The sequence below is a fragment of the Frieseomelitta varia genome, unplaced genomic scaffold, assembly GCF_011392965.1.
Source record: "Frieseomelitta varia isolate USP_RPSP 00005682 unplaced genomic scaffold, Fvar_1.2 scaffold_185, whole genome shotgun sequence".
Taxonomy (NCBI): Eukaryota; Metazoa; Arthropoda; class Insecta; order Hymenoptera; family Apidae; genus Frieseomelitta; species Frieseomelitta varia.
In genome coordinates, this window is record NW_025109583.1 from 37572 (window position 1) to 52211 (window position 14640).

A 14640-nucleotide genomic window follows, 5' to 3' on the forward strand; every position below is an offset into this window, starting at 1 on the left:
GAAAATACAAATTTATAGATAGAAGATTGTACATGCAAATATTGTTGTACGAATTACGTGCAATAAATTTGCACTCTGAGGTTTCTTATAAATCCGCAATCTATTGATTGGCCGCGATAAAAGGCCAAAAAATATCCCCAAGAGGATACACTCCTAGTCCTTCGATATTCTCACAAAAAGTGAGGGCAAGAAAGACACCTTGAGAGAAGGGAGTCGGAGAAAGAGAAAAATGGACCTGGTCTGGTAGGAATGTAGAGAGAGGCAGAATGGGAAAAAAAACCCGCCCGATTCAATTTATATAAATTCATGGGGGAGAGGAGACGCGGTTAATCCAAACGGTGCGTCGATGATATCCTTATCGTTTGTCTTTGCAGAGGCTTACGTGAATCTGGGCGCGGCGTTGGCCTCCGTTGGACGTGGAACGGAAGCGGCTGCGGTTTTGCGAGCCGGCGCATCCTTGGACGGTTCCGGCCTCAAGGACAAGAGGGCTCACGAGGCGGCCAGAGTACAGGCCCTCCTTCAATTAGGCGCCCTTTACGCCGATCAGGGCAGATTGCAAAGGGCCCTGTCCGCGTACAGAGAGGCACTGCACGCGTTGCCGGATCACTATCCACCTCAGGTCAGTGTGCAGGTCACTTGCAAGCTTGTTACTCCATTTACGCGCCGCATACCTTCATCTCCTTTGGCAAATCGTCTTTCCATCAAATCGATTTGCCAAGGGAATTTACCGGAATGTGCTTTGCGGGGAATTAGGCACGTACGTGACACCGCCGTAGGCGCGTGCGAATTTCGGAAAGAATTTCTTTTTAGATTTTAGGTTGGAAGGGCCTTGAGTGAGTTATTATATTATATTTTGGAACCGGGGCAATGTTTGAAACATTATGTAAAATGTGAAATATAAAATATTTGGGAGACAAATTCTAAGTAACTAGAAATAAATAAATAATAATGAAATGAGAAACGCGCTGCGGTATTTTATAAAAATTACATATTCCGTTTTGTAAGCAAAACGTATAAATTTCGCGTAACGGCCAGCATATTAATCATTGAATCGTTTATGAATTTTGCATATTATAGGACTTTTTTGCATTCATGTATTCAAAATATGTAGGGCAGCTCTTTTTACAAGTATAATCGGAAATCGATAACATTGTTAGTTTGGTTCACAAACTGCTAATTGGAACGAGAGAAAGGGATACATTGGCAGACGCTGTAAAGAGTATTTTCTATTGTCCTAATAATTAGCAACCTAATTACTAAAGATCTAAATCTGCTAGTAAATCACTCGTAAGTCAATCAAATTAGTATTCAAAAAATGTACATATGTACTCGTATGTTAAAAAAACTGAATATATATTTAATATATATACAATTAAAGATTGAAATAAATTGGAACATGAAAAAAAGTACTAATTATCATACAAAAGTTCAATATATATACTATTAATTATAGTATATACTAAATATATAGTATATACTATATAAATATTAATATATAGTTATATTTAATGTAAGGTATATACTATATACTATATATTAAATATAACTATATTAATATTTATATATTTATATAGTATAGTATTATACTATATATACTATATATTCAATATAACTTAGTATATGGTATATATTAAGTATACTAACTAAACTTAGTATATACTATATATAAATAATATAACTATATATCAATATTTATATATTTATATATATAGTATATTTATAAATATATTATAATATATTTATACTATATAAATATTAATATATATACAGTATATAATATAATATATACTATATACTATATATATTAATATAGTACTAATTATAATACAAAAGTTTAATATATAAGTTTAATAAGTAAGTAATTAAGAATACATTCATCTTTGAACACTTACTTTTTGACATACTTATCAAATATATTTCAACATTATTATTTTATTATTTCATTATTATTTTACATTATTACATTATTGTTTGAGTGAAATACTTGGAAAATGACTATTTAAATGTTACGTCATTCGATTCTGCATTACCTTAAAATCCCACGATCGTTTATTCGAACGAAGCAAATGATTTTTCCCTACATTATTTGCTTACTTTATTACTTGATTACATCGAATGAAAGTAGTTCTTTATTTCATTTTGTATTTTGTATTCCTTTCCGCAAACAATTTCCACTGTATAAACATAATCTTCTGTTCGAATTATTTATCATTTAATTTCAACTCGGATTTACTCGAACAAAAGATCATTAAGATTAAAATTCATTCAACGAGAATAGTAAATTACTGGAAATGACTTCGTGACTTCAAACGTAATGATGATAGGTTTTTTTATTTTCATCTCGAACGAGATTTGCCCAGTTCCGTTTCGAAGCAAAGTAATTATTTTAAGCTATCTGTATGATACTCCAGTACGAATTAAACACTCAAACAATTAATTAGGCTTTCGAAATGCCAATCCGATTTAACCTAAACAATTCCCGGCTCGATCTGAACACCGTCTGAATTCAATTGAGTATTTCGAATTCTGACGCATCTCCAATTATTCCTGTGTACGTTGCAGTATACAGAGTGTCCGTAAGCTCCCTTTACAATTTCAAAAATTTATTACAAAGGCAAATGAAAAGACAGTTAAGTGGAAATTATTTCAAAATGAGACGTATATATTCAAGTTTTCTCTGCTTCATTTAATACACCTCTGTATGGGCACCATTAATTTCACGAAAGACTGAATTCGATCTGTTGCCATGATCGCTGTAGCACACCCTCGATACGGGACATCACTAATCCAAAGCAAACGATCACTGATGCAATTGCCACCATTGATGAGAGTATGCTACAGCGAACAGCAAAAGAAACTTAAATATATACGTATCATTTTGTAATAATTTCCACTTGTCTGTCTTATCATTTGCCTCTGTAATAAATTTTTCAAATTGTAAATGGACTTTATGGATACCACCCTCTACATTACCAACTCGCGTCTCGTATCGTTCAGCACGTAAGAAAACACGCAGTGAAATCGCAGATACAATCCAGAATCGCTGGCTTACGTTAACAAGAGGGGGGAGAGGAGGGGGAGGCTTTGTTTATCGCGAACCGAGCCCGACACGTTTCGTAATTATTCGCGGTGCCCTCCGGAATCGGACTCGAGGAGAGGCGGGAGGAGCTTTGTAAAATTATAATTCGTTTACCATCGATCGGCAGGCGGGCACGATGTTTTGATTGTAACATTACCGCGGGCTTCTTCATTAAATCGAATTAGTAGCCGCGCACGATCGCGCGCGAAGGTATGTTTGCCTGTATGAATTGCAATTTTCGTAATTACCCGCTGTTGGAAAACACGCGAGGATACCCAGGCTTTGCTAATTAAATTCGCCCGTGTATCGATCGTGGCCCAAAGTTGCGCGTTCCCGTTATGATCGTTTTTCAGGTCAGTCCAAGAGAGTGATTGCGAGTCGTGCAGGACCGCGTAGCAATTAACGTTTCATCTTCGATGCGCGAAGAAAACGGTGTGGTTGAAGCTCGCGGTTGCGAAATCACTGGGTTTGATACACTCTGTTGTAACTTTCACGACAGTCTGCCGGTTAAAAGAACCATACTTGAAGGACTACACCGGTGTTAGGGGATTGACTCGTTGTTAGTCGCATCGCATGGTTTAAATTTTACTAATATAGAACGAAGTGTGCACGATTGAACGTACGTAGTTGGTCGAATCTTATTTTATTTCGTTAATTTTATTTCCCAGTTGGAACTGGGATTATTTACTTGTTACTTTCTATTAATATTAATCGTTCATTTACAAGAAATTTTAACCCGGCAATTTCTCATCCCGAGACGTATTTTTATATCGAAGTCTTCGTTTTGTAAAATGATCGTAAACGCGACTATTAAATACATATCCGTTACAGTGAAATAAGTAAACAAAGCAGCATGCAAACTTACGTTCTGCATAATTTAACTTTCAAATTAAAAGAAGAAAAGTTCATTACATGCACTCATTTACTACTCATAGTACAACCAGTATATTGAAATATATTTGTAAATATGCAAGTAATTTATTTGCATTAGCTTCAAATACGTTTCAAGAACTAATTTTATTTAACTATAGATTCTAGTACTTGTAGAATGTCCAGATGTAATTCGATTGCTTCAATACAGTTTCCTGAACAATTATAAGGAAACGAAATATTGTTTACATTGTTATTCGATCCCATTCAGGGACGCAAGAAGCAGAGTACGCGCAGAGATGCGAGAAGCAGCAGCAATATCGACGTTGTTTGCATCGCTTACAAAAAAAAAAAAAAAAAAAATATAAGTCCCGCGCATATAAGTCGACTGTAAATATGATTTTCAGTCGCGTCGTAAACCAAAATTAAAAATTTTAAACTCGTCGTAATCCTGCGCGATCGTTCTCCCCCACCCCCTCACTCTTCCACCCTTCGTCTCTCGGTTCGCGGTCTATTTCTCCCGTTCATTTCCTCGTGCATCGCGTCCTCTTTTTTTCCCTCACAACGCGTCCGCGTCGCGTTTAACTCTTTCAATTTTCATTTAATCTCCTGCGAATTTCCGTGCGAAAACCTGTCGGAGGGAAAACCTCTCCTCTCTCGCGCGAGCACAGCCGCCACGCGAGTACTTTCTTTCAACCTCTTGCGCTGGAATAACGTGCCACGCACGTCGAGAACTTTTTGTCCTAAAATTGCAATATTTTCTGTATTTACTCTAAGTATATTTAACTATAACTATGTTTAAATATATTTAAGTATAACTCGTATTTAATAATAAATTTATTACTTCTCTATCCATGCGAACGAGTTCGAAAAGAAAGCGACGAATTATTGTATACGGTTCGGTCACTCGTTATGGTCCGCAATCAGTTGCCAGCGCAAGTGGTTAAATGGCGGTTAGTCGCCAGTCGGAGAAAATAACTTGAATTGATAACACCTCGATTGTCCTCGGTGAAACAAAGTTATTACGGCCTAGGTTCAAGGTTTTTCAATGAGATGTTGTTGCATCACAGACGTTTATTTGTACAAAGCTACGACGAAATTACGGAAAGCCAGATAAACAATAGAGGGCGGCCTAGAGAAGAATTAACACACCTTGATCTCTACTATTTTTTCTTCATAAAATACAAAGAAAGCCATAGTGATTCTTCAAAGATTTCCGTCGTCTAGTTTTTTTTTTTTTTCTTTTCAAATGAAATCATATCACTTTCTGAGTCATTGATAAACGCAGTCTGACGTTCTCCGACGTGTACTTACGCACGTCGACAAACTATTAACTATATTACCTCTGTAGTGAATAACTTATGTTAACGAATTATTTATATAATAACTATATTATTATATATTATTATATTTTAACATTTAAAATATTTATATAAATATTTAAAATATAAATATTTTAAATATTATAACTATATTTATATAATAACTATAATAATAATACGTTAAATTATATCAACTATTTACTATTTAACTTTCATTTAAATATCCAACATTGGCGAGAATGTTCATGTTTGCATACACCCTGTATACATGTTTATGTAAATGAAATAGGAACTTGCAAGGGATTCGTAATTATGCAGGGTGCACGCCTGTATCGCGGAAAATACTCAGCCATCGTCGATCGATAATTTCAACGTGTATCACTGTACACGTAGTTTCATCATCGCGTCACGGGGCGAGAAGAAGTCTTGCCGCTGATTTATGTCACTGTAAATTACAAAATTATTCCATATCTCGCCACCCTTTTACGTCGGCGTTGCCAGCCACGAGTAACCTTTCCAAGCCTTCGCACGAGGCTGGCACGCGATCAATCCAGAAGTGATTCTCGACCTTCTCCCATCGGTCGCTGCTCCGTCACTGGCTCTTAATTGCTTTCCAAGGTTATTCCGACTATGAGCAACAATTTCAACCACTCGATCATTGTCTCGGCGCTTTTACCGCAATCGCCCAACTACTCCCGTTATAGAGACAAGCGTTTGCTTTTTCCTCGAACCCCTTGCTAATGTGAACGGACGTGAGATGTCTTTTCACCCGGGATATCTTGTCCAACGACTCGAAAAAATTTAGAAATATTCGACGTCTTTGCAGCGAGAGGTTTTTTTTTCAAAATTTCTTGTCACACACGTTCCGATCTCTCACTTGACGTGAAAATTTAGTTTCGAGTAATAACCGCAGATGTTGCAGCTTTGCGACAGATCGTCGTAAATTTGTAACACGATTAAAATGGTACCCTCAAGTGGATTAATTTGCAATGCGATTAAAAGTAATTAAGACTAATACACAAACAATTTTTTAAAACATTGTCCATTCCTGCATGATCGATAAATCGACGTTTAACCTCTTGCCACACACGTCGAGAATATTTTGTTTCAAAAGTGTAATATTTCCTCAGTTTTAAGTATATTCAAGTAAAGCTATAGATAATAAATTTATCACTTCACAATAATTTTTGTCCAGTGATGTCACACGAACGAGTTGAAAAGAAGAAGAGAGCGACGAATTATTATATACGGTTCGGTCTCTCGTTGTGGTCCGCAGTTAGTTGCCAGCGCAAGCTTCATTGCGTCACACGGGACAGAATTGAATGGATGATTTCTTGTTACGTGAAACGAGACATTTGCTGCTTTGAAAAATCAATTACATTAGCGTTAATTGCGCGAAATACTTTTCCGCATTACACACTTTAACGTTGGAACAATACAATAAATACTTAATAACTTATCCAAGTTCATAAATACCTAATAACTTATCCAACAATATAAAATATTTAATAACTTATCCAAGTTTATAAATATTTAATAACTTATCCAAGTTTTTATGCACTCTTGGAGATTTCCAAACCTGAGAACCTATAAAATAAAATATAAAATATTCAAAGTCAGGCGTTCATTGTGATATTTGACAAATGAAACAAACTGCAACTCAGAATTTTTTTCGCTATCATCAAAATCTTATGAAATAGTTATTGGTTCAGTTACGCACCTCCGCCTGTATCACTTCTGAAATATTCCCCGGTCGTCGCTATTTCCACTCTATTGAACGCGATTCTCCTCCAGCGAGTTCGACGTTTTTTCCCAAGTGCAAACGCGCGTCGAACTTTTTTCGAAGGACGGCGCGACAACAACGACTCGCGCCTCGCTCTCTTCGAAGTCGAAGGCAGAAGTTTGCATTTTTACGAGATACTCCATCCATTCCTTCTTTCGACCGTCCCCTTTCTATTTCTCTTCCTCTTGCATCGCCGCCGCTCCATCTCCGCCAGGTCACAGAGGTGGCTCCGCCGATTTTTACATGCTACCAGCGTGGCCGCGTTTTGTTCAGCGCATCGTCGTGGAATTCCTGCACGACAATTTATACGAAAAGTATTTCTCGCCTTTTCCGTGACACATTTGCCGCAGACATCACCACACCGTGTGCCACACTGTGCACACGGTTTTCCAAACTGTGGCGGTCGTCGTCGCCTGACACGCTAGGGATGAGATCAAGCTCGATACGTACTTGCGAATCCGAGTCAAGTTTTAGATTTTCAAGCTTTGGCTCCGTGGTCTCGAAAGTGAGAAAAAATTCTTCAGACGCCCAATGTCGGTCATCCAGATTTTTTGATAATTTTCGTAGATCGAAGTTATTAAAATACTTAAGATACTAATAAACTTAAGTTTTATAATAAATTGTAAGTTATGAATTATAAATTTTCATGATATAAAATTTTTCTAATACTACTCAAAAGTAAAAAGATTCTTTGGAGACGATGCCCAATGTCGGCCATCCAGATTTATTGATAATTTTGGTAGATTGAAGTTATTAAGATATTTAATAAATTGTAAATTTTGTGTTATGAATTATAAATTTTCGTAATGTAAAATTTTTCTAATACTACTCAAAAGTAAAAAGATTCTTCAATGATGAATCGTCTAATGTCGATCATCTAGATTTTTTGATAATTTTTAGAATAGTAGATTGAAGTTATTAAGATACGAATAATGTAACTTAATAAATTGTAAGTTTTGTGTTATGAATTATAAATTTTCATGATATAAAATTTTTCCAATACTACTCGGAAGTAAAAAGATTCTTCAACGAAGACGCCTAATGTCGATCATCTCGACTTTTTGATCATTTTTGTAAATGAATTGAAGTTATATGAATAATGTAATTCAATAAGTTGAAGTTATATGTAAATTCTATTTTTGTAATATAAAATTCTAAATTTTATAGTATAATATTAGTATATTGCAAATTTGGTAAATTGTAAAGTTTTGTAACTTTAAATGATAGTAATAAATAGTCGTTTTTATGTGTAGTAATAATGTAGTGTTGTTGAAATAACTTCTGAAAATGATCGCATAAGAATCAAAGGTATAGACGCCATCCTTGAAGACTTGATAAGTACAATTGTTTGTTTGTTGTATTATATTATATTACATACATTATATGTACTCTAGAATATATAGGTCTCCAAACTCACAAATGCTTACTTGCTGTTACTCGTACATCCAATTGCCCTATTATAAAACACTTTATTATAAAAATATCAAAGGAACATCAATAACAATTATCCTATTATATTACCCTATTAACCTATCATAAAAACATCAAAGGAATGTCAATAACAATTATTATTAGCTCTGTTAGATTTTCAAAGAGAAATCTCACTTTAAAGGCTTCGAATCTATTTATGAAGTATTCCCATCTCTATCCATTAATTAAATTTCTCTAGTCTATGTATTTAGAAATATTATTTTCGTTTTTTGAAGTATTCGCGAAACACAATATTCGTGAAAATATCCTAACTACAGATTCGAGATTGCATCGTTAGAAATATGTACATATATCAGTAGAGTGTATGTAGAGTTTTTTCTTGTAGGCTGCATAATTTTCTGCAAATTCACGTCTTCGAGTACAGAATACCTCTGCAGAAAATTATTTTACATAGCAAATCTTACAGAAAGTGCTGCTGTTTAATTTTTCCACCCCCATGTTACGTACATTCTATGCAATTTTTCACTTTAATGTCTCCTATGAGTGCATAAAAATTCCATAGTCTATTTATAAAAGGTTCGAACCTATTTGCGAGGTACTCGATCCCGTCTCTACACGCGAGAAACGTTGCTCAAATGCGCGAAGCGTTGGAAACACGGGGTTGAAGCACGGTTCGACGATGTGTTTCGGCCTCGTTAGAGCGACGATTCGTTCGTCGAAAGAATTCCCTCGTAAATACCCATCGTGCCCGCTTGTAAATATCGTCGCCGCAATTTTCGGGTATTTTTATTTCCGGCATATTTCGGAAAACACGCGGTTTCGTCTTTGAAATTGCGTTCAATTTTCTTGCTATAGTGTTGCCTTCTTACAGCGGAATAACCATTCTTCTGACACCATAATTGCACGTGTCGAAAGAAACTCAAAAGATTGTCAGTTTATCGCAAACAACTGTGTAAATTTGCGTTCTTTAAAACGGTTTAAATTGTCAGAATTCCTTTATAAATGTCTTGAATTTTTCCTCTCTCTCTTCGTTGCTTCAATTGCTAAATCGTACAGATCTTTGTTTCTAATATTTGGAAACACGATAAACACGATAATAACGCGTACGAAGTAAATTAACGGGAATAAAGGCGAATCTATTAAATCGAATTTCATCTATCAGACTGCAGTCAATGCCCGATTAAATGTACCTCCCGGTGGTGAAATCCATTTATTTGAACCTGAATTACTAGCAAAAGGCAGAACTTCAATTATGCAAATTATTCATCCCACAACCGATTTGACTAGTAAAACTCCATTATTTACTAAACTCCAATATTTACTAGCGCCAGTAAATATTCTGCTCGGATAACAGAATGTTCGGTTAGTACACAGAACGTTCAAATATTATAGTATTTGTATTGTACAGTGGAAAGCGGGAGGGATTTTGGAAATAGATTTTTCTATACTGTAATATCTTCACCGAGATTTCGACCGAGAATTTAGAGAGAAACAGAGCAACTGAGAAAGCAAAATTAAAAAAAAGTTACTCCCACTTTCGCGGACATGACTGAAAGATCGTGTTAATATCTCTCATCGGCGCGGCTTTTGTTCGAAATCGGTCGGTAATAATCCTCGTAGTCGTGCAAACGGTAACCTAACAAACTCGTTCGCGCAGAGTGAAAAGCGGACGTCCAATCGATCGACGACCGTAACAAAATTTCATCCACAGGCAGAAACAGGAGAAAGAGCGTTCGAAAGGAAGAGGAAAAAAAAACGCGCAAGATCACCGATTAGGGAAGGGGTGATTTTTCGTTTTTTTATTAATCCAGGTGCGTTCCACTCGGCGCGGTTGCGTGTAATTTTCACGCGGATCCAGACCAGGGGAACGCAAAATAATTTGCTCGCACGTACGCACACCATCGTTCCTGTGCTCGCTGTAAAATACATCCGGGCGAACGGGGGCCCAGTGACGCCACGTTCCCCGAATTCTACATACACGCCGCAACCGCCCGACGTGGATGGATCGTCCATCGAATTTCCATGCAAATGCGGCGGATTTCTACGCCAAACTAGGTATTAATAATTTATCGCGAAGCGTTAGCGTTTCGGCCGTTCTCGAGTTTCGAAGGAACGGCCATCGGTCGCCGGTTTTTATTATTCCAGCCAGCGTTGCTTTTATCGTGTGCACGCTACATTAACCGTGGTGCCGTCGTCCTTCTATCCCGCTCGACGCCAAAGACGGGGACGAGTATCTCCCATGGTTCGAACGTTGGGTTCATTCGTTGAATTCCAACACTTTTTACATTGCATAGTCCAAATGACATTTCCGAGTATCGGTGTTAGATGAAATGCCAGATTTTCGTGTAAAAAACTGTTTGCGTTGGATGTGTTTTGACTTTAACCACTTGCGAAGTGGTTAGAAATTATTAAGAAGTGATCAACTTATCATTTGCTTTTTTGTTCTTTCGCCTGGGTTACACTTAAATATACTTAAAACCCCTTGCGCTGGCAACTGATTGCGGACCATAACGAGTGACCGAGCCGTGTACAATAATTCGCCGCTTTCTTTTTCTTCTTGTACTCGTCGGTATGATATCAATGAATAGAAATGATTAAAAAGCAATAATAAATAGATGTGTCATTTGTTCTGCCTGGGTTATGCTTAAAATATATTTAAAACTGAGAGAACGTTGCAATTTTGCGACAAAAATTTCTCGACGTGTGCGGCACGTCATTCAAGCGCAAGAGGTTAATCTAATTAGGATTCTCTAATGGAAAAGATACTCTTTTCGAAGACGGATATTTTGGAAGAAGCGACAATTCAGCCCACTTGCGATCTAAATTGCAGAGGCTCTGTCTTTAAATATCTTCTGACGCGAAGAATGATTCGAAGCTTCTGAGAATCTGTTGGAGAAATATTTGGGGAATAGAGAGCACGAGGGAGAAGAATTTCGTAATCTAACTTTGAAACGTTTCTCCACAGAAGAGAGTACATTGTGGAAAGCTCGTTTAGAACTTAATGAAATTCACAATTTTCCTGAAAGCAAGCACCGAGAGTACAATGAGCTTTCCAAAGATACCAAACAACCACCAATCGAAGAATAGCAACTGAACGAACTAACGCTGAAACGTTGAATGAACTGAAATCTGACATTTTCATTGGACACGATCTAATCATATTCTAAGCGGGACAGTTTCGAATTTCTTATGAATTCTTCCGAAAATAAGAATAATATCGCTAAGTACATGGAATATACTGGTGGATAGAAATGGAATCGATTTTGAGATTTCTTTTTTATAAATATCATCAAAAATATCTCGACGTGTACAGTGCGTTTCTATTTCTCTACGCGTAACTTTCGAATGCTTAATTCAGAAATATTTGTTGTGCGAGTCTCATTTTCATGAAAAAAAAAAAAAAAAAGAAAAAACAGTAGTCCGACCTTTATTTATCATTCTCGCAATTCCTCTTTGGAACTTCCCCTGATTGTTATTGAAATATTCTACGCTCAGAATTTTATTCTACTCTACGGTGAAATATTCTATCCTGTTGTTCCTGCTTTTTTTTTCATCTTTTACTAAATTCCACTGGAATTGTTTCAACCGTGCGCTGCGTGGTACATATGTACAGACGTTTCTTTGATAAACGTTCATAAAACAACCTACAACAACAGCAACAACATTTAACCTGACAAACAAGACACTGAAAAACAGTTGAGAATACATCTTTTAGTTTGGAAAATCTCCGAGTGTTAAAGGCAAGTGATTCATAGCGTGAAAATTGCCTTTTTTTGATTACATGAATAAACGGTTATAGTAAATTAATAACTAATTGATTAAGTTAATGACAATTATTTAATTTACTGCTTAATTAGACGATTATCTTTCTTATGTTCCTCTATTCCTGAACGCGAATTTTCAAACGTTGCAGTCACGATCGCGCTTTTCACGATTTTCATTTTTATAAAAGTAAAAGGACAGTCTGATTTTTATTCACCATTCTTCGCAATTTGCTTTCTTCTGTCCTTCGTTCCACCATATCAAATTTACTTCAAATATGCGTTGCAACTTGACCTGAGGATGTTCACGAAAAAGGGAACAACAGTAAAGAACAAACTGACAGCATATTTTTTAATACAGAAAATTCCTAAATATTACGAGTGAATCGGAAATTTTATTGCTTCCCTATTACACGAGTAAACAGCTGATCGATAACTATCTCCTACCATAAACAAACGAAATTCGAAAAATAGTTGCAGAGTGTTGCAAAATCCAACAACTAACAATTGTTTTACGAATCGTTCTTTCAACGTTTTTGTATAACGGCGTATTCTTGACTGTAACTGCATCACGAGTATTCGTGTTCATTCATCGAAAAACATTTTATTTCACTTGCGGGCGCGAAGTGTTTGGGTGAATTCGCGAAACAAAAAGTTTGAAATTCGTAAAAACCGTGAGGGAACATCGCCGAGGTATTTCCACTTGCGAGCACACCACGTTCGAAAATCCACGAAAACGAAGCTCGAACGTCGAACTTAACTCAGGTCCGTGAGTACATATTGGACTTGATCTCATCTCCGCCGCGTAGGATCATCTTCTTGCGCCGCCACGTATCCCCGGATGAGATTCGTTTCGAAACCACGTCCCGGCGAATCCGGCGAATGCAAAGAGATCACGCTGACACGTTTTCCACCCGCGAAAAACTTTCCCCCGCAGCCTGGTTGATCCGTCTAATTGATTAAAACCCCTTCGCAGCGGCGGGGGAATCCGAAATATTTGATATCGGGGCAAATTGAAATTCCTCCGGGGCTCGGAGCTTTTTGCATTCCCCCGCGGGGAACGTCTTCGCGTCGAGAACTCCCTCTCTCCCTCTCTCTCTCTCTCTCTGTCTCTCTTCTACTTTATACCTCGCTCGATCGACGAGCGTTAAGTTCCGTTCGCCGAAATTGCGACGAAGAATCTCGCGCCGAGATGACCCAGTCGCCGCTCGAATCCCGAAAGATCGGGAAATCTCTCGCGCCGTGAAATTCCGAAAATCGTTGGAATTTTCCCCTCCCTCCCAAGTTGCGGAGCAGCGTCGCGGAGTCGCGTTTATAATCGATCGTCCGTCCGTTTCGACGGAAATTACGGCGAGGAATTTGCGAGAGGGCGACACGACGATGGACACGCGTGCGATTTTCTGCTGAAAATCGGAAGGAATTCCAGGGCGGACCGCGGGACGAGAAGTTTTCCACGCGATGTGGAGGGGCGGTGTGTGCTTGCGCCCGTGTGATAACGTCGTCGAGCTTGGGATTCACGGCCGTTCGGACGGCAAGATACCCCCCCTTCGAATCGTAACTTTAAATTGGCCGGCGGAGTGATATCGGTGGCTTATGCGAACAGCATCGCCAGCTCCACTTTTCCTCCCCCCCCCCCCCCCCCCATTCCACGTTTGCTCCCTCTTGTCACGGCCGGCCGCGAGTTATTATTCCCGGCCACTTTTGGAAAAACTTCTCGACTCCGGGAGTAGCTTGTAACTAGTTGTAAGTAGTGTCTGCCATTCCGCTCGAGACTCGCTGCCGAGTTTTCGATAATTCGAGAACGGGTCGTTTTCGAGGCTGGAGCGGGACGATAATGGCGGGAATGTTGTATTTCTGGTTGGCGGTGGTTGGAATTTGTATGATGGAAATAACAGTAACTGAGTGAGAATTGAAACCTCTGTCTGCTCTGGTTAAACGTGGCACTTCTTTTCTTGGTATTTCCTCTGATGTCTATTGATATTTTGATTGAACATAACAATAGTGAGTATCGCCACTATTACTGTTAGTGAAAAATGTATCCGATTAAAGTTGAAATGAATATATCACGATTGTTTGCTCTTAGGATTAACCTAATTTTCTCTCAATGAAACATTTTTTTATGCATTAATCGGTCAACTTTGGGTGTTAACGTATAAAAAGAATATCAATTAAAAAGGAAATTGATATAAAAGAAAACTGTCAATTAAATAGATATACTTAACTAGATATACGTTGTATTTGATTATTCATTATAAATAATATAAATACAAATATAAATGTAAAATATTTTAAGTGTACAAATATTTTATTATTACATAACGTAATGATATTGTAGTGTAGAAGGAAATATCTTATAACATTTGGTGACGACAACAGTGACGTCAATATCTGTGT

The 14640-nt window shown here is 37.4% G+C and overlaps 1 protein-coding gene across 1 annotated transcript in view; it reads left to right on the forward strand.

Annotated features, from left to right (window-relative positions):
• Positions 1-346: 346 nt before the first annotated feature.
• Positions 347-14640, forward strand: part of LOC122539005 (protein O-mannosyl-transferase TMTC2-like) — an 81500-nt gene continuing 67206 nt past the window's right edge. Inside the window, exon 1 of the mRNA XM_043673564.1 lies at positions 347-619. Within this exon, the coding sequence (XP_043529499.1) occupies positions 347-619 (273 nt within the window). The remainder of the gene's footprint in view (positions 620-14640) is intronic.